Here is a 17484-nt window from a genome sequence, read left to right as displayed (position 1 = left end):
GCAAAAACACTCCTCAGGAGCTACCACCGGTTTCTCAGGTCTCCTAGTGTTTGGAGCCTTGGTTTCTGCTGCCGGTCTTACCTCCTGGCTCCCCCTTAACGATATATCAAACCGCTAAGCCAAAAAAAGGGAGAAGAAACCCCTAACTAGCTTCAGAGACAGCCGCTATATCATTGACACAATACCATCCCAGAGAGTCACAGGTTTCATGAATTACCTGAGCTCCCCACGCCGTGGGCGGACGAAGAACAGGTCCGGTCATTCCTGAAGAGCTGGCTTTGTCACGTCTGGGGAAGGTCGATCCCCCGACGATGAGCCGATAATCTCAACGTGAGGAGAAAGCTGCAGACATATTTGACAATGAACACCTGGGCGGCACTAATCAAAACTTGAGCCCAGGCTGACATGTACCCATTTAAAGTGCTAATCAAAGTTTAAAACCACGAGAATAGAGAGAGAGTCTAGGTTGACGAGGTGCTACTGGCTAGTAATCGTGTGTGACACTCGAGAGTGCGTCCACCTCCGCAACCACTCCCCATACGGCGCAGTAAGTGGTTCTATCATCTTGGAATACCTTCATGTCACAGCTAGTTAATAAATTTAACTAAACTAACTATTTACGTTGCAAACGCCGCTTCAGCTGAAATAACATCCGGCATCTGCTTTTCGGATACTAGAGAGAAGGGCTCGACATCTCCATCTGGTGATCTCACTCTAGAATAAGTAAAGGGGTCATCTTGTTCTGCCTCGAAGCTGAAATCCTCTTCCCACTCAACACCATCGCTATCATCATCAGAATATTCCTGAGGGTTTATGTCTGCAGCACCGCTCAAGGAAGCTAGTCGCTGTAGCGTCCATTGTAGTTCCAATAAGTCCCAGTCAGGGAGTGGCAAGTTTTGTGGGTCACTGGTCGTTAGGATTATTTCATCACCAGATCTAATTTTCCGCTCAGTGATTGCATTCCAAGCCTTGAAGTCCATTTCCAGCCCGTTAAGATCACAAGGGATATTTGGGCGAGCTGAGAGGTCAACGTTGCGAGAGAATTGATGTTGTGGGAGCCAGTAGAATTTCAGAGTCAAACGACTCTTATCCTCGGATATCTCTACGGGTTGCAGACCAAATAGCCCTTTCGAGTGCCAGCGGTGCATATTTGGACTCAGGCAGAGAAGGTTACAAAGAGTTTCAGTACCCCGTGGGAATACGGCTGCCCGCCAGTTTTCAACTCGTTCGTTGGACCAGTAAGACCGAAGGAGGATCCAGAAAGTTGAATTTGGGCTCTCGTGAGCGACACCACCCATAGAGTAAGGATAAATATGGGCGACATCAGGGTAGGCGTGCTTCGTAATGATGCATCTATCGCCATCTCGAACACAGCACTGAGATTATTAGCAAAGTCTGTACCAAACGAAACACTCGAGATTAAAACTTACATTGTCTCTAGCAGAAAACGAGCGAGTTCGCTGACGCTTGGTAGGTCTGGGTGGAGTATGAGGTTCTGGTGCTGCTGGGAGGTCAGAAGGACCCTCCCCAGCATCCTCTTGGCGTTGCACGGCCTGTCCTATCACTGTAGAGCGCTGTAACGGACTGCTTGCTGTGTGGATAAGCCCACGGGAAGGGGAAGACGCGCGTGAAGAGGTCGCCGAACCCTTCCGATCCCTTTGGCACCCTTAAAATGAGTTAGTTTTAAGTCTAGTTATAGGATGGCAGTGGAAGGGAAAACAGCCCCTACACTGTCGAACAAGGAGCCCATTATCCTGCACTATCGATGAACGCAAGCCCCGTAGAGCTGTATCATTTGAGGAAATATCTTCAACTGTGGTTTCCAGTACAGAAAGGTCCGCTAGCCATAGGGCCGCCCATGCAGGAGATGGAACTGGGATGTCGAGTAAGTTCTTAAGCCTTCGTAAAAGCTCAGCCTTCCGGTCCGATTCGAACTCTCTATTAGGACCTGGGTGGCTCATTTTTTTTTTTTTTTGTTTTTTTTTTTCTTTTCCTTCTTCTTGCATGCAGTTCTCAGAGTGGGGGGCTTATGATAATAGACAATATAACGAGATGGAAGAGCTTGCAGTTAAACGCGCGGGGCGGCAAAGTAAGTACGTAGTTATGGCTGGTCGTGAGTTAACTGGTTAGTTAAGTTACAGAAAGGGGCCAAGCGCCAAAGCCCGAATAAGAAGAACTCTGGACCCGCCCGGGGAGGAGTGTGCGTCACATGATTGAGCAAGCCCTAGTTAGCTAACTACCCCCTTTTCAAAGGGTTTGTATTATCCCTTGAAGCATCGAGATTGGCCTTCTGTATAGAAAAATAGGCTGATCATCCACATCTTGTTAGTAATAAACGAGCTAAGTAGTTACATATACATACCCTGTCTGACTCAAAACTGTAGCTAGATTATTAGTTATTATTGGGTCAAGTACGCCCCTTCATAGACCTGACAATCTGGGTCCGCCACCCAACCTGGCTTGTGTAACTAACTAACTAGTTAACGAACGGGCCATTTATTATTATTCTCTTCTATCATTCGCCTATCTTTTTTGGTCTGGGGAGCAGCGGCCGAAGCTCTATCGAATAGAGAGCATAGAAGCATAACTTTGTTTTTTTTTTTTTTTTTTTTTTTTTTTTTTGATCCAAGGCACGTAGCAGAGCTTTTTTACTGTCATCCACTTCAATACTCTATGTAGATATGACGATATATGGAGTATATTGGATATCTATATTTATATACATATCGTGAGGCATAGATCTATTCCATTCAATATTGCCTCTCAATAGCAACCGAGACCTTCTCTCCATGATCAATCAACTTTCACATGTCGCTTCCATGATCGTAATTGATTTTGCTGTTCTTGACCACCCACTCCCCGACCCGTTCGACCGCCGTTCTCGGGGACGCCTTGTGCGATAGCAAGAATCCCTGTATCTGGGCGGGGGAGAACTGCTTGTTTGGTATTTGCCTGGCAAACTCCTGGGCGAGATCATGTATCTGATCTGCAGAGAGGCCATGTCCTATTCGTTGGCGAGTGGTAGGAGCACTGGGGGGAGTTGTTGTGGCTGCTTTCGACTTGGTCGTGCAGGCAAACACTTCTCCATCTCCCCTGCTCTCGCCCATCTTACTGGAAGAGACGGGATCGCCCCAATCCCCTTCGATCTCGGAGTAGATAGCTCGGAACAGGGACACTATAGTCTGTGAGTCAGCATTGCTGAACTCGATCGTCAGATCAACGCGCCCAGGCCTCAGCAGTGCAGGGTCAAGATTCTCGGCATGGTTCGTGGTCATGACGAGAATACGGCCTTCACTCGATGCGACTCCATCGATGGTGTTGAGCAGTGAAGAAAGCGAGATGCCTGGTTGCAGCAACACGGGGGCGGGGGTCTGTCCGCCGCATTCGCCAAAACCCTCACCGTCACTATCATCATCGTCGTCGTAATTGACAGTGCTGGCTTTCAACCGAGACTGCGTGGAGGCGTTTTGTGCAGCAGGGGAAATGGAAGACGGAGCACCGGCCTGCAGACGGCTTTTGGTTATCCCAGCGGTATCGATGTCTTCTAGAAGGACGATACATCTGCGAGGAAGGGTAGCGAAAAGCGACGCCAATCCTTCCTCAGTCAGATTCGGGGAGCTAAGATTAGCGACATAGATCTTCAGTCCGAGCAGCCCAGCAACAGCAAAGCAGAGACTCGTCTTTCCACATCCCGGCGGTCCGCTGAAGAGGTATCCTCGACGATACGGAATGCCACGGTTAGTATACCAGCGCTTCGTAAAGGGATGGAGGTAGTCCTTGACGTCGTCCAGGAAGGAATCTTTCTGCTCCTGGTCCAGAATGACACTTGAAAGCGGTCTTGGGTGTCGTGCCATGCATCTGGTCCAGCTTGGCCCTGACGAAGGGTCTGAATTCGACCACCGATAGATAATTGTCTTGTTCACGTCCCGGTGCAGATAGCTCAGCTGGGCTTCGCGTATCAGGTCTCGTAGAAATGCCGTATTCCGCCCCAGACAAGAAATTCGGAGTGTCTCATTCCACGTATTTAACTTCTCTCTGGCCCGGTCGACCGTGAGGAAGCGTCCCTTATACCAGAAGTAATGCGTCCCGAGAGCAGGAGTGAAATGGATGGGCTTGATCTTGTCCCATCTGTTCGTCCGTTTCCAGTATTCCTCGAAGTCTTCCTCGTTCCCAATCATGTTAATTCCGTCGTCAACCTCCCGCTGGTCATCATCATCATCGTCATCCTCGTCGTCGTCGTATCTCGACACATACTGGCTCTCCACCGAGCTAGAGGCGAAGATATCTGTCGCCCGACTGACGAATTTCTGCTTCGACACCCAATACATCAAGTAGTTGTACACTTCGTCATTGACATGCACCTGCACTGAGGACATGAAATGACTGTGCACGAAGTTGGACACGCCATTAAAGAAGTACCGAGATGCGGCGATTATCAGTGCCCCGATGAACAGGAAGGGGAGATATTGGGATATATCAATGTGAAAGAGCGTGGAAATGACACGGGACAGGACGCCGAAGCCAGGAATGAACATCTCATAGACACCCTCGGCGGCCAGCGTGTCCCTGGGAACGAACGCTGACCCAGAGACAGCTTCGGCCGCGGCCATCTTGCCTATTAACTAGTTAACAGGAAAGAATGGAGGGATATTTATGAGAAATTGTTATGGGGAGCAACGATAATGAGGTGAGGCTCCCTCAAGCGTCGCCTGCTGGGGACAAGAGTCAAGACCACCGCAGAGACAGGATGAAGCGGCTGTTTATATCTACTCCCAGGCTCGTCTTGCTCTGGATCCATCAAGTTAACTAGTTATCTCATCGATGCGGCTGAGTAGTTAGTTATGACTCTTCTCATCTTTGGGGGTCTCCAGTCGAGTGGAGTTGCGTCCTTCATATGTCATTCATAGTTATGCGTCACCCTGAGGTATCTCCGATCGCCCGTAGGCGGGATGATTTCCTCTTCAGGCTTAAATGACGATTTCTGATATTCTTCGGTGTCCTCAAGAGCTCGCCGACGGGACTGGAGCTGCTTCAGCCTCACGGCAAGGCTGAGTGCTGCCTAGTTATATGAGTCACTAGTTAACTAGTTAATTCTCGTTGACATCCAGATCCTTGTCTCGGCCTGAGGGAATAACTACATGGTGAATAGCTTGGTATCTTATTATTCGGCAGGTAATGCGTCTTTGCGGTGGCCTGTGGGAGTGTCGGTGTCGGGAGATCGAGAAGAACCTCTATCAACTAGGTCAAGCTGTAACTTCTAACTACTCGGGACACCATACTAGTGAGGGTATGGGAGTATTCTTGCTACAATATAACCATTAGTTAGATAAATACGGAGTACCCCATGAGAAAAAAAAAAAAAAGGGACCACCACTAACAAAATAACTAGTTAACTACTCGGAGCTGCTCAGACATGATATTATCGCTCGTAACATAACTAGTGAGGACCAGCCAGCAGAAAGGCGAGGTGCGCAGCGTATTCAACTTGGGGAATAGAGTGAATAGTCGGAGTAGTTGGTGAAGTAGCGAAAAGTGACTGACTATGGCGATATCAAGAATATCATTTCATGCAGAACATCCCAGAGTATCCCACCTAAAAAAGATACACCACATCAACAGCAAAAACAACCAATATTACAAGAAATATTGCACACGCATACAAGTCGATAGAACGACAGACCACGTAAAGGCAGATATCGACCCAGAGAAAGCGCCAGAGACGGCCGAAAATATTAAGGAATACGTTAGAAAATATGGGGTCGCTGGCCTAACTACTGATAACCCTCAGAAATCGCAACTCACCCCCAGAGAAAGACGCTCGCCGAAGAGAGGCTAGACACATGTCTAGCTTGACGGTTGATGTGGAGGCCACAGACGGCCAGACGAAGAACCGCCGGCAGTTTTTAGAAAGCCGGGTGACCCCTTTACTATTCGAGAGACAACAGCCACAGAGAGCAGGCGTATGTTTGCAATATATCCTTTGTTATCTTTTCTTCGGGTATATCTAATTGGATTTGGAGTATAGACCAAGGTGGTGTCCTCGGCTCTGCCATATTGAAGGCAAAAAATATAGGAAAACAAGACACCATAATTAGCCAGGGGATCAGAGGAGAAGATCTAGAGGCACTGGAAGGTCCCGCCGGCGCAGCGAAGGCGCGCCATGCAGAAAATAAACGGAAGAGAGAGGAGAGGACGAAAGAGAGGCAGACCGCAGAAAATAGCAGGATATAATCCTCAAAATCGCATCAATGGGCATGTGGCCCCCTGCTTATCTTACCCCCGTTGGCTCTGTAACTATCGAGCATAAGGAGGCTGATTAGTTATGTCGTTCGACCGCGCAATCTCCCTACAGGGAGGACACCTAAGAGGCCAACACCTGGGATAGAAACGGGGAAATCTCAAAGCCATAGCGACCTTGATAGGGTCGCAAGACAGTGGATTCAAAGATCTGCTGGTGATATAAAGGTGGTCCTTATTTTATTAAAGTATCTCGAACTAAGATTACGGTTCGACGATATGGCCGCTCTGGAGTTACAAGGGCGGCAGTCCTCCAATATCATTACCATTAAGAAACAGAGGCAGGATAGCTATATAGCTGGCGGTCCATGGACTATTCCCTTTACCGACCTCTTTCTGCGAGCCCCATTTAGAAACCAGGGCGATATTATATTTAATAACACCGAGTTAGAGGAGTGGTCGAAAAATGTCTGGGAAACTTTCTAAACCTCTTCTTTCAGGGGGTGGCGCCCTAAATGGTGAGTGCGCCATATAGCAAACAAGCTGGGTGATGCCAGAATACAGAATGCTGTATATATATAGTCTATATGTGCCAAAGGAAGGTGGAAGAATGTACCAAATTCGACCAACGTAGCAAACACATGTATGAATGAAGGAGAATGGTATTGATAGGAAAGTCCAGGAAAGAAGAAGAGAAGCGAACATTCTGCATGCTTCACCAACATGGATCTTTTGTTGACCTTGTTGCGCCTGCGTTTTCCCTTCTTTTTTGATGTCTTCTGGTACATGCGCACTGTAAATCGTCAAAAAGATCGGTGATATAAAGGAGGCTAATCGAAGAAAGAGTCAGCCCCCCTCCCCCCCCCCTCTTTTTTTAGACCATCGACTCTTGATTATCGATTTGAATCCTTAACTTTAGTCTTTGTGTTTGTCACCAGAAAGCGATAATTCAATACCGAACCGCCATAGGAGCCATGACACAGCCGAAGGTTGAGGACCTGAGTAGGGAAGATGTCAAGAAGTTGGCGCGCATCTTGTTCCTTGATGTCAAGAAGTTTCAGGAACGAGAGGCTGCTGCCAAACTGACCACTGAGCTACCTTCGTACCTCCGCCGATCGCGAATCCTCTCGTTGATGGTGGACAAGCTAAATCTCATACGAGAGCCTGCGAAGGCTGCATGTTTTATCCATAAGACGCTGAATAGAGAGATAATTCATGCACTCTGTGGGCTCATACGGGCAGAAGTGGGTGAAGGCCTGAATGGGCTGGTATCAAGGCAGACTCGGTTGTCGATTGAGCAGAGGCGCATGATACACAACCTCCGTACTGTGAACGGACTCTGGATGACGCGAGAAACAGTGGAGAGGAAATATCTCATCAGGCCATCTTTCACATGGTATTATCAGAGCGACGGGTGCGAGGCATGCATGGTCAGCCGGTTTGCGAGAGACCGGGCTGCATTGACAGATATGCGCACGCTTCTTCTCAGTCGGATAGGGAGGCGAAAAAACAGGAACCCACCGCAACTTGTGAGGTGGGTGGAAGAACTGATGAGCTGCCACGGTCCATCTAGCCTAGAAATGTTTGTTTTCAGCGCGGAAGACGCACTAGAATTGAAGGCTGCCAGGCGGGATATCAGGGGTACGAAATCTCAGGGGCAGAACGCTGCTACCGGCCAGGGCTGCGGGCTGAGGAGAGCAGAGAGCAACGTCACCCACCGGCCAACCAGATGGACATCGGTGAACACACGTCAGGCAAACAGGCGACCACGGTCGATGGAGACACTTCGGAGCCCAGACAACAGTGCCCTCCCGTCGTCTGAAGCCGAGGTCGATACTGCAAATGAAATTATTGACTGCTATCTTAACCGGACCCTGATTGATGTGAACCCAGAGCCGGTCACAGCACAACCAGAACGGCAGCAGGATAGAACGATTCCTGATCCAAAGACAAGGTTACAGCCAGAGCCAGGGTCGGAGCAAAGACATAGAATCGACAGGGCCGAGTGTCATCGTCCAACTAGCGCTAGTCAAATGAAGAGAAGCGAATCGCTGAGAATAGCTATGGCAGCGTGTTCCGAGACAAGACGTAACACACAAATTCAACCATTGCGGTCACCGAGCATATCTAGTTCACGGGCTGGAACTAGATATAAATACCCGTCGAGACGAACCCAGAGTGTGTACTCCAATGGCGGCAGCTATTCCAAAATGGACCAGAATGTCCACAAGCCAGTCTGTCAAAATAACGACCATAGAAGCAGCAGGTTGACTCGCTCACAGACTATCAAGACGAGTAAGGAGCAAGCAGCAGAGTATCGATCCCTGCTTGGAGAAATGCATCGACTCTCCTGTTATTCCCCGTCCAACTACAGCCGAGCAACGCTAGTCGAAGGCCCTGGCATCCCGAACCCACGGCTAGAGGAGAAGAGACCGGTGTCCGAGGCAACGACCCGTTGGAGTACGTTCGACGGAGGAGAGGATCTATACCCCCCTATTGAGCCGATCCCCCCGTTGAGAATTCGAAAAGAGAAGAGAAGAATCGGAGGAGAATGATGTTCCAGAATATTAAGAACAGTAAGGACGGGAAGAGAAGTGAAAAAAAAAAAAAAATAGGAGATATATCAAGGGAGGAAGGGAAGAGAAGTTGTGATTCTCAACTATTCAGAGGAGCTATAACGGCGAGTTTCTCTGGAGCGATCAACGCAGCTGTTAATACAAGGTTGGAGAATGTGTTCAAAGTTAGGGGCGGCTCCAAAGGTAGAATGTACACATATTAAGCTTGTAGGTGGGCATGTATGAGCAAGAGGAAACAGGAATATAGGTGAATTAGGGGTAGAGCTGAAAGAGGTAGTAAGCAAGGGAAAAAGGAGGAGACAAAGTATAGGCCTCCACTCACAATTCATCACCGTATCATTCATACAAAGGAAAAAGCGGAATAAACAGCAATAAGTGGAATAAAACGGAGGATACCCAATCAAGGGAATAAAGGCGGCGGATTATGCTTCTGGGGTATGAATAGGTATCAGGAAGAAGAAGGAATTGACAGGCTCAGAATTAGAAAGAGTATGAAATGCAGTCAGTGGCTGGTGGAGAGGAAGGAGGGGGTAAAAATTGACATCAGCGAAACGTTATTATAAAGGGATATGTTAAGAGGTGAAAGCAAAAGGTATAGCGAATGATTATTTATGCTGGATGCTGCCACTTAGACGATGGGTTAGACCCTTCAGAGAATCTGACTGAGGAGAAAACGAATTAGTGGTTTTGCGGACGCTCCGCTTCAGCAAAGAACGGGTGGATGCATCATCGTCGTCTCTAGAAGCCACTATGTGAGTTTCCGACTGTGGTATTTGTTTCTGTTCCTGTGTGCCGTCAGTCTGAGAGCAACTGGCCAAGTCAACGTCAACCTTTTTCTGTGCTGCCATCCGAGACCGTTCATATCTCAGCGTGACATCACCCTTCCAGCGGGTGTCCAGCAGGCGATCCCAGAAAGTGAAGAATGGTTGGCTGAAGTTTGATTTGATGCCCCAGCTCTGGTGGTGGATGTCATGATAAGCGGCGTTGTTTCCAGTGACATGCTGAAGGGGGTCCCAGGGGAAGGCGTAACCGCAGTGGTCATCGACAGTCTTGAGCGTTGAGCAGGTGAAAAACCACATTCCCTGTCGAGTGGTCATGCCACAGGTGAGGAATGCAAGGCCGGTGCCGGCTGTGTCGAGAAGGAAGCCCTCAAATGGATGGTTATACAAAGCACCAAAGGCGTATGGTACATATAACCTATGATGCCTTGAGTGGAATGTAGCTGTTTCATGTCAGTAAAGAACATAGCAGTCGACGCAGAGATATGAAAATGCAAAAAAAAAAAAACTTACTGTATAGCCACTTGTTCATATGCATAGCGCGGTGAAGGAAGTACTGCCATGTGTCGACAAAGGTGATGGCATATACAAACTGGAGCGCCGGGATAAGGTAGTAGTATATAGAATAGCCAACGGCCCACTCCCAGGCGGCGAAGGCAGGTGCTGTGGCAGTCTCTCCTGTTGATGAAGTGACCACCTGGGTCAGAAACGGGTAATGGCCTCCTGACACGACAGCAGCAAGAATAGGATAGCCCGAGAGCTTGGCCGCCAGGCTCACAGGGTCAACTCCTAGCAGCATCATAAGCCGGGGCACCGCGCGCTGGGCGAGGCGGATACGGGTGGCCCAGACGGCAATATCATACTCTTCTCTGCCATTGAACTCTGGCTGATCGAAGAATATGAGCAAGATGCCAAAGAGGGTCTGGATGATCTGCTGTAGGATGACGTCGCGCACCACCTCCCAGCGGGTGACATGGTTCCTCTTCAGAATCTCTGCTGGAGTGTGAAGGCGGTATTGCGGGAAGTAATCATTCACGTCTATCCAGTGAAAAATCATGGACAGGGCCCAGTAGGCAACTACTGGGAGAATGAGAATGGTGGCATTATCTGGAATAGGGGCGATGAGTGGTTGGCGGGGAGTAAGGGTGTAGGACGGGAGCGGCGGAAGCTCAGTTGCGGAAGCGTTGAGCATGACGGGCAGGCCAGACGGTATAACAATGGCGGAAAAGGAGGGCTGGACGCTATCGGGAGGATGTTTCCTTGAGCTTGCCTGTCACTCAGGATCAAAGCTATATCAGACGACAGAGGATGCCGGGCCCATGGGATAGAAGAGTAGAGGTAGGCCAGGCAGATAAAATCGGACAGGATCGGGAAGAACGAAAGTTGTGCGCGGTTAGGGGCTGCTCGGAAGGCTGAAGGAGAGAATCGAGCGAGGCACGACAGGACGTCGCCTTTTTATTCGAGAAACCAAAGATTCGAAGAATTGGACGTCGAAAGTCGAAGTTGATGTCGAAAAGTCGGATGTTTTTTTATTTTTCGACTCCTTCCTTTTTCGGCCAGAACAGGTGATTATCACGTGAATGACATCACGTGTTATTGTGATATAAAAGTTTATTCTATGTTTTTATTTTATTATATTTTAAGGGGGATTTTCAACATACATAGAAATCATGATTCATGATTCGGGTGATTCCATAACTACTATGATGGCAATTATTGACTGCCAGCTGTTACTTTAACGGTAAAAGTGCTGCTATTATTAACTATACACACTCAGGATAACTGACTAGTTAGTCAGTTATCTGTACAGCAGGCTTCTTTTCCCCCTTAATGATACCCTCTTTTCTTCCCTTTGGTCCAGAGCTTTACTTTTCGCCTCTGTGGCCTGCCCTCCGCCCACGTAAGCTCTTCCTTGGCTATCGAACCCCCGAGGCCTCTCTGACTGAAGGTCCCTCTTACCTCTAGTACAGGATAGTAAAGAGTAAAAGGGAAGCATCCTTATTAAGGGAGACTATAAGAGAGGATTAGGTAAGAGAGCCGGAGCTACTAGAGAGGAGATGGCTAGAGGAAAAATGCCTTCAGCCTAGAAGGGAGAGCAGGCTGGAAGTAAGAGCAGTATAACTAATCAATTAGGTAGTTATGTGAAATTCTCCCTTACAAGCTGAGAACGAATGTTGGCCGGTTGGTCTGTCTAATCCGCCGTCAAAGCCTCTCAGCGAATTACTCAATGATCCAGGCTAGAACCTATGAGCCTTCCTTGCAAGGGAATCGATAGCAAATATCTGCTCCATCGCCACTAGCCAGTGGCTCTGAAGACTGGGCCAAACAATCCTAACCAGACAATACACCCCATAACTCTATTTAGCAATGATATCAAGAAAAAGTGAACGCCTTTTTACGGCCTAGCCATCGCTCAGGAGCATGACCTGCTCCTCATACCTGTCGCCCTCAACGGGATGTTGAGAGAGTATACGGTTTATGTCTTCCAAATCCTCTTCAGCTAGAGACAACGCCCTGGAGTTTTCAAGCACTCTCTCGCGCTTCGTTGAGCCCGGGATAGGGACTATGGTAACATGGAACCTCTTCTCTAGAGCAAGAACCCAGGATATGGCAATCTGTGGCAAGGTCGCACCCTTCCGGTCGGCAATGCCCTCGAGGGCCTTTACGAGTTTTATGTTATTCTCTATTTTGCCTGGTTGAAACCTTGGGAAGGTCTTTCGTCTGTCCCCATCCGGCAGGTCATCAGGAGACTGGATCTTGCCAGTCAAAAACCCGCGGCCCAGGGGTGAATAGGCGATGACGGGGATATTGAACTCTTTGCATGTTTCGAGGATGCCATTGTTTGTGGGGCCAGTGCTCCAGAGGCTTAGCTCTATTTCCACCGCAGCAATTGGAGCTACTCTGGCTGCCCGTCGAATCGTCTCGGCCCGAACCTCAGACAGACCGATACCCCCGATCAAGCCCTCGTCGCGCATCTTGAGCAAGGCCGCCATCGTCTCTTCGATGGGTGTATTCCTGTCCACGCGCGAGCACTCGAAGATGTCGATTTTCTTTGTTCCTCCCAAGAGGCGCACACAGTTCTCTACGCTCGGCCGTACTCCTTTCTCTGTCCCGTCGAAGGCGTGGTCTTTACCCATCCCGCCCTTTATGCTTAGCACGACCTTGTCTGCATCCTCAGGATACATGCTAAAGTATGCCCTGAGTAGCTGCAGTGAGTTCGCGTCCGGAGGGCCATAGTGCTCGCCGCCATTCCAGAAGTTGGCTCCTTGCTCGAGAGCTGTCTTCATCACCTTGAATGCATCCTCGTACTTCGTTGGATTGGGCGTCCATGTGAAGCCTGTTCCCCTATCCATCAGCCACCTAATCTGCTAACCTGACCTGAAGCAAACTATTTACTCACCCATTAAGCCGTATCCAATCTTGCCCACCGGCTTGCCGAGTATCGTACTCATTTTAGAAATTAAAATAGTCTGCCAACAACAAGTAGATGGTGATTTTCCAATATGGTCAGCAATGGGGAATCCTGTGGTCAACAGTTGCGGAGGTAGACGATGTTACACCTGTCCGTCCCCTCACGTTGCGCAGCACATGCCTTTTGGTTTTCCATATCTTCCACTTTGGTACTCTACGTCATTTTGTCTCGTTACAGAGAAGGCACTACTTGCCACTGGGAGCCTCAAAATAAACAAACATAAAACCACGGATTTCAAATAGAGAGAATAGTTGAAGAAATACGATCTCGATTATTCATTGCGTCGTCAGTGCCTAGGTATATGCTGAAGAATTTATGAAAAACAATAGATGAAGTAGGAGAAGAAAAGCAGAATCTGACCCAAAGGTTCCCTGAGGTATAATGGAGGCACCAAGCGAGGGATAACAGTTATTTTTGCGTAAAAGAAAAATTATATGGAGAAGTTCAAGGTAGAAGAATAGTAACCAAAAAGATCATGATACTATATCTTGTGCCCAGTTTCCACATCTTCATAGTTAGGCGAATGGGTGTCAGAAAACTCTTCTGTGAAACCGGATACACGACGCTCCCTCGGCCGTGACTCGGTATTTTCAGAGACTACAACGTTGTCAAGGGTTACCGGTACACCTATGCTGGAAAAGGATGACCCGTGGCGACCATGCGTTGGTCTGGCTGGATGGTGCAGTTCTCGCTGGTTCTCAGGAGACGGTGAGGTTGCAGGAGATATTGGGCTGATGAATGATGGCGTCTCACTCGGGTGTCGAGCAGTCACGGGAGTGTCGTTGAAGGGGGTAGGTAACTCTGACGGGCTCATCACAGTGCCAGCTACACAAAATGTTAGTTATAAAGTGTTTGATAGCTATTAATATCATACATATTTGATGTAGTTACTTACCATGCATCTCATGTATCGGAGAGCTGCCAGCCTCCGGGGCGTTGAGATCAGAATAAACAATAGTGGAGGGAGGATGGTTATTGGGTGACACGACCGAGTCAATCCCTGAATCCGAGTATATACCCGTCGAGGCATGCTTGTCGTTAATGCCAATTTCAGTGGAGGTAGTAGTCATGTCTGGCTTGTGCGATGGCTGTCCCATTCCATACATCCAACCAAGGATGCGTCTCCTAGCGACTTCACTTGTTCCTCCAAGGCTAGGAGCGTATCGTCTTTCTTTGCGTCGACGGAAAATCAGCCACACCACTGCCAAAGCAGTGATGAATATCAGGCCTAGGACAACACCTAGAACTGCCCCAACCCACCTAGGAAGACCACCGCCTGCTCCCTTATCCTCTCCGGGGGGAGCGGTAGTACCGGGAGCGGATGTGGTTGCCTTAGCAGGCTCATATGGATACCACTTTTGGATAGTTTTGGTATATTTCTTGCCAAAAATATCTGCCAGTTTATCGTTATCCCAGCTGTCCGGCTGAGTTTTGGTGGCTCCCCCTTTTCCACTATTTTCAAGTAGTAGGAAATATTAGTAAAGGTTGCCAGTAAAAATTTAACAAGAATGGAGGGATTCCTTACGTTCCGCCTATCTTCTTGGTGATCACATCTGGAACTACGTACTCGTTCCACTCCCTCGGGTCGTACTTATCCTTAAATTTCAGCTCGTTCAAATTAAATACCCGGACTAAAGGTCCTACTAGACATGATGTTTGTGATGTATATTGACCGCCAATCACGAACATTTGATCCGGGTATGGTTTGACACACTTGTGTGCGCGGCGACCCATGTTGCTTTCTCCAGTATATACTTTTGTCCAGGTAAACGAAGGAATGGACAGAACATGCACATCATCGTACGGCCTGACGGTGCGTTCGGTGCCATTGTACCCGCCGTAGATGTATATATTGAATGAGCTCCGATCTGCCGCCTCGCCGACAACTGAGCAGAATGAATTCGATGCTGGCGGTATATCGCCTGTAGTCTTCTGTGAATACCTTTTTAGAAGTCAGTGACTATTCAAGCTGTTACTAGAAAAGGTTCTGCATAAGTTACCATTCTCCAGTCCCAATATCATACAAGCTAACCATCTCCATAAACGCGGAATCCTTCTTAGTCTGGCAGAATGTGTTAATGATAGAGTGAACGCTAATTGGGGAACAATATGCAACAAGGCAGTCAAAGACTTACGTTTTCCTCTTTCTCTTGGGAAGATATGGGTGAAGGATATATGGATTCCGGGTTTGTAACTCCACCTATTACGACCATGACGCCGTCTGAGACGGGCAGCCAGACCAACTCTGCACTTGATCGTCCAGTAACCCCCGTAAGATTGTCACGGGCAAATTTTGGTTCGTCAAATCTGGACAGGTCAACAGATACAAGAGTATTAGCTGTTATATTCGGCTGAGTTACTACGTCTATGACGTCCCCATTTTCTCGTTGACGTCCACTGAAGTAGTATCCCTTGTTTTCGCTTGGAACGGATACGCCTGCTCCATGGGTAATGTAGCGGGTGACATCTTCACGGATTTGAGGTAGGATGGAGCCTGGTTTGAAAGGTGGTTTAAAAGGGCCGTATTGATAGGCATCATATCCATAGAGGGACGAGTTTGTGGGGGTTTGGAGTGGCCTCCGAGTAATACCACTATAAAAGCCTCCTGGTTAGAACATGGAACGGGGCGTTATAGGCAGAAGGAGTAAGTACCCATAAGTAAGAAGGGTATAGTCACTGTAGAACATTGTTCCATCAATATAGGTAGGCGCAAGAAGCGATGCATCTCCGCCAGCGAGCCTTGGTATCCTTCCAAGCAGGTCTGTGAAATTGGTTTTCATATCAAAGGAGGAGTTGAATGAAAGCGTAAACATATTGTCCAAATCGGGGCCTACGTCCTGGATTAGCTAGTCTGTGACGTGTTTTTCATTTATTAAAAGTCCCTACCAGCCTTCTCCAGGATCGGCCTGCCATCTTGAAAATTGCTACATATTGTCAGGAATAATAACGATCAGAAAGTATCATAATGGGAAACTCACCGTTGCCATAATAAAGAGCCTCCATCAAGGTAAACAGTGTCGCGAATAACTCCAGCTTTAGATAACAGGCGTCAGCACTCCAGTAGACCCAAGTAGATTACCGTCAGTCAGTACATACCTCTGAACCTATACCAGTTACAAAAGTCGACGTTAGTCTGGACTTTATCTCCCTGACCGTTAACCACGGAGACAAAGGCTAGTCCTAAGCCCGCAATGGCGCTGAACGACTTCATCTTGCTGGCCACCAAGGACGAAATAGGCGACCAAATGGATTGAAGCCCAGTCGAGGATGTGAACTTGCGCCTGGCCCTTCACTCGAGAGTCAAGCGCTTAGGCTGCGGTGCGCTATGCAGGTCAAAACACTTTATCTGTCTGGCAGAAGGCCACTCTCATGGCTAGTTTCTAAGCTAGTCTGCGCTTGAAGTGGTGATGTCTGCGCTTGTTAAACGATGATGCCGCTGCAGACGAGGGCTTGAAGTTGAATCGACTGCCCCTTGTTCCCCTGGAGGGTAGAGGAAATCCCCGGTGACTGGAGCGTATCGAGTAGGGCGACGCCTGACTGGGTCGAGTTGGGAATATATCTACTCCGTAACTTATTCGTTGAAGAAGTTACTGCGCATGGTAGTAGGTTTGTGCCGGAATAGGGCTGATTTCAATATTTTACAGTGAAAAACACGACTCTAATTACCCTCCCAGGTCGCAGAATCGTGAAGAAGGGCCAAAAAATAGAGTCAAACAAGAGAACCATCAACTTGTCAGGAGTGATGATAAAGAGAGTGATGGATCGGTGGCAGTGGCCGTTAAGCGGGACTGAGGCTGGAGTAGCGCTCCCACGGCCATACCAGCTGAAAGGTTGAGAATACAGGAATCAGAAGAAAGAAATGGGAAATTGAAAAAAAAAAAAAAAAAAAAAAAAAAAAAAAAGGCCAAAAACCCAAAAAAGCCGCAAGTGCTGGCAAGGGAGAAGCCACAGGGGCCGGGGCGTTGGTCGTTGGTCAAGAAGAAAGCTAGCGAGAGGCCGTATCCATAGGTAAGTTCATCTATAGGCATGCACTCAGAGCCCGCAGGATGCGTTAAGACCATGAGTAGTCCGTAACTAACGAGTATCATTCCGCTTGTACGGAGTACATACTCCGTATGCTCAGGCTGGAACGCCAGAGATGAACTCACTTGTTAACCCCTTTAGCTGTGCAGCTAGTGTCTACGGAGTATCGGTCCATGAGAACTGTTGGAAGCAAATCCCTTCACCGTCCCCTTCATAAAAGGATATGATGACTATAATGGTGGGCAGCTCCGCAAAATGGGGACGTCTTTTGCGGGCCTCTGCATCCTTGGGCCTTCTCCAAAATCCAACATGTTCTCTCCATCTGGCCAGGGAGGGAACAACTGCCGTATTGAGAGGACGGGGACTCCGTACGAATAGATCCTCTGTTGACTCCTTG

The 17484-nt window shown here is 48.4% G+C and overlaps 6 protein-coding genes across 6 annotated transcripts; 1 reads left to right on the top strand and 5 right to left on the bottom strand.

Moving 5' to 3' along the window:
- Positions 1-617: 617 nt before the first annotated feature.
- On the bottom strand, positions 618-1534 carry ARB_02246 (uncharacterized protein; the record flags this gene model as incomplete). Its single annotated transcript, XM_003011646.1, has 2 exons — positions 618-1353; positions 1431-1534. The coding sequence occupies 2 exons, from the start codon at positions 1532-1534 to the stop codon at positions 618-620; spliced, it is 840 nt and encodes a 279-aa protein (XP_003011692.1).
- Positions 1535-2804: 1270 nt separating this feature from the next.
- ARB_02245 (mitochondrial chaperone ATPase (Bcs1), putative) lies at positions 2805-4610 on the bottom strand (the record flags this gene model as incomplete). Its single annotated transcript, XM_003011645.1, has 1 exon — positions 2805-4610. The coding sequence occupies one exon, from the start codon at positions 4608-4610 to the stop codon at positions 2805-2807; it is 1806 nt and encodes a 601-aa protein (XP_003011691.1).
- A 2601-nt stretch (positions 4611-7211) lies between these two features.
- Positions 7212-8792, top strand: ARB_02244 (uncharacterized protein; the record flags this gene model as incomplete). Its single annotated transcript, XM_003011644.1, has 1 exon — positions 7212-8792. One exon carries the CDS (start codon positions 7212-7214, stop codon positions 8790-8792), a length of 1581 nt encoding a protein of 526 aa, XP_003011690.1.
- Positions 8793-9418: 626 nt separating this feature from the next.
- ARB_02243 (uncharacterized protein) lies at positions 9419-10784 on the bottom strand (the record flags this gene model as incomplete). The annotated part of the gene is made up of 2 exons (XM_003011643.1): positions 9419-10035; positions 10106-10784. 2 exons carry the CDS (start codon positions 10782-10784, stop codon positions 9419-9421), a joined length of 1296 nt encoding a protein of 431 aa, XP_003011689.1.
- A 1210-nt stretch (positions 10785-11994) lies between these two features.
- ARB_02242 (aldo-keto reductase (YakC), putative) lies at positions 11995-12945 on the bottom strand (the record flags this gene model as incomplete). Its single annotated transcript, XM_003011642.1, has 1 exon — positions 11995-12945. The coding sequence occupies one exon, from the start codon at positions 12943-12945 to the stop codon at positions 11995-11997; it is 951 nt and encodes a 316-aa protein (XP_003011688.1).
- Positions 12946-13545: 600 nt separating this feature from the next.
- On the bottom strand, positions 13546-15877 carry ARB_02241 (uncharacterized protein; the record flags this gene model as incomplete). The annotated part of the gene is made up of 6 exons (XM_003011641.1): positions 13546-13889; positions 13960-14516; positions 14590-14996; positions 15097-15126; positions 15200-15656; positions 15717-15877. The coding sequence occupies 6 exons, from the start codon at positions 15875-15877 to the stop codon at positions 13546-13548; spliced, it is 1956 nt and encodes a 651-aa protein (XP_003011687.1).
- Positions 15878-17484: the final 1607 nt, after the last annotated feature.

Source organism: Trichophyton benhamiae (assembly GCF_000151125.1).
Source record: "Trichophyton benhamiae CBS 112371 chromosome Unknown Abenha-G-c-31b08.f1, whole genome shotgun sequence".
Lineage (NCBI taxonomy): Eukaryota > Fungi > Ascomycota > Eurotiomycetes > Onygenales > Arthrodermataceae > Trichophyton > Trichophyton benhamiae.
Note: the sequence above shows the minus strand (reverse complement) of the source record. Positions and strands in the feature narration are given on the sequence as shown.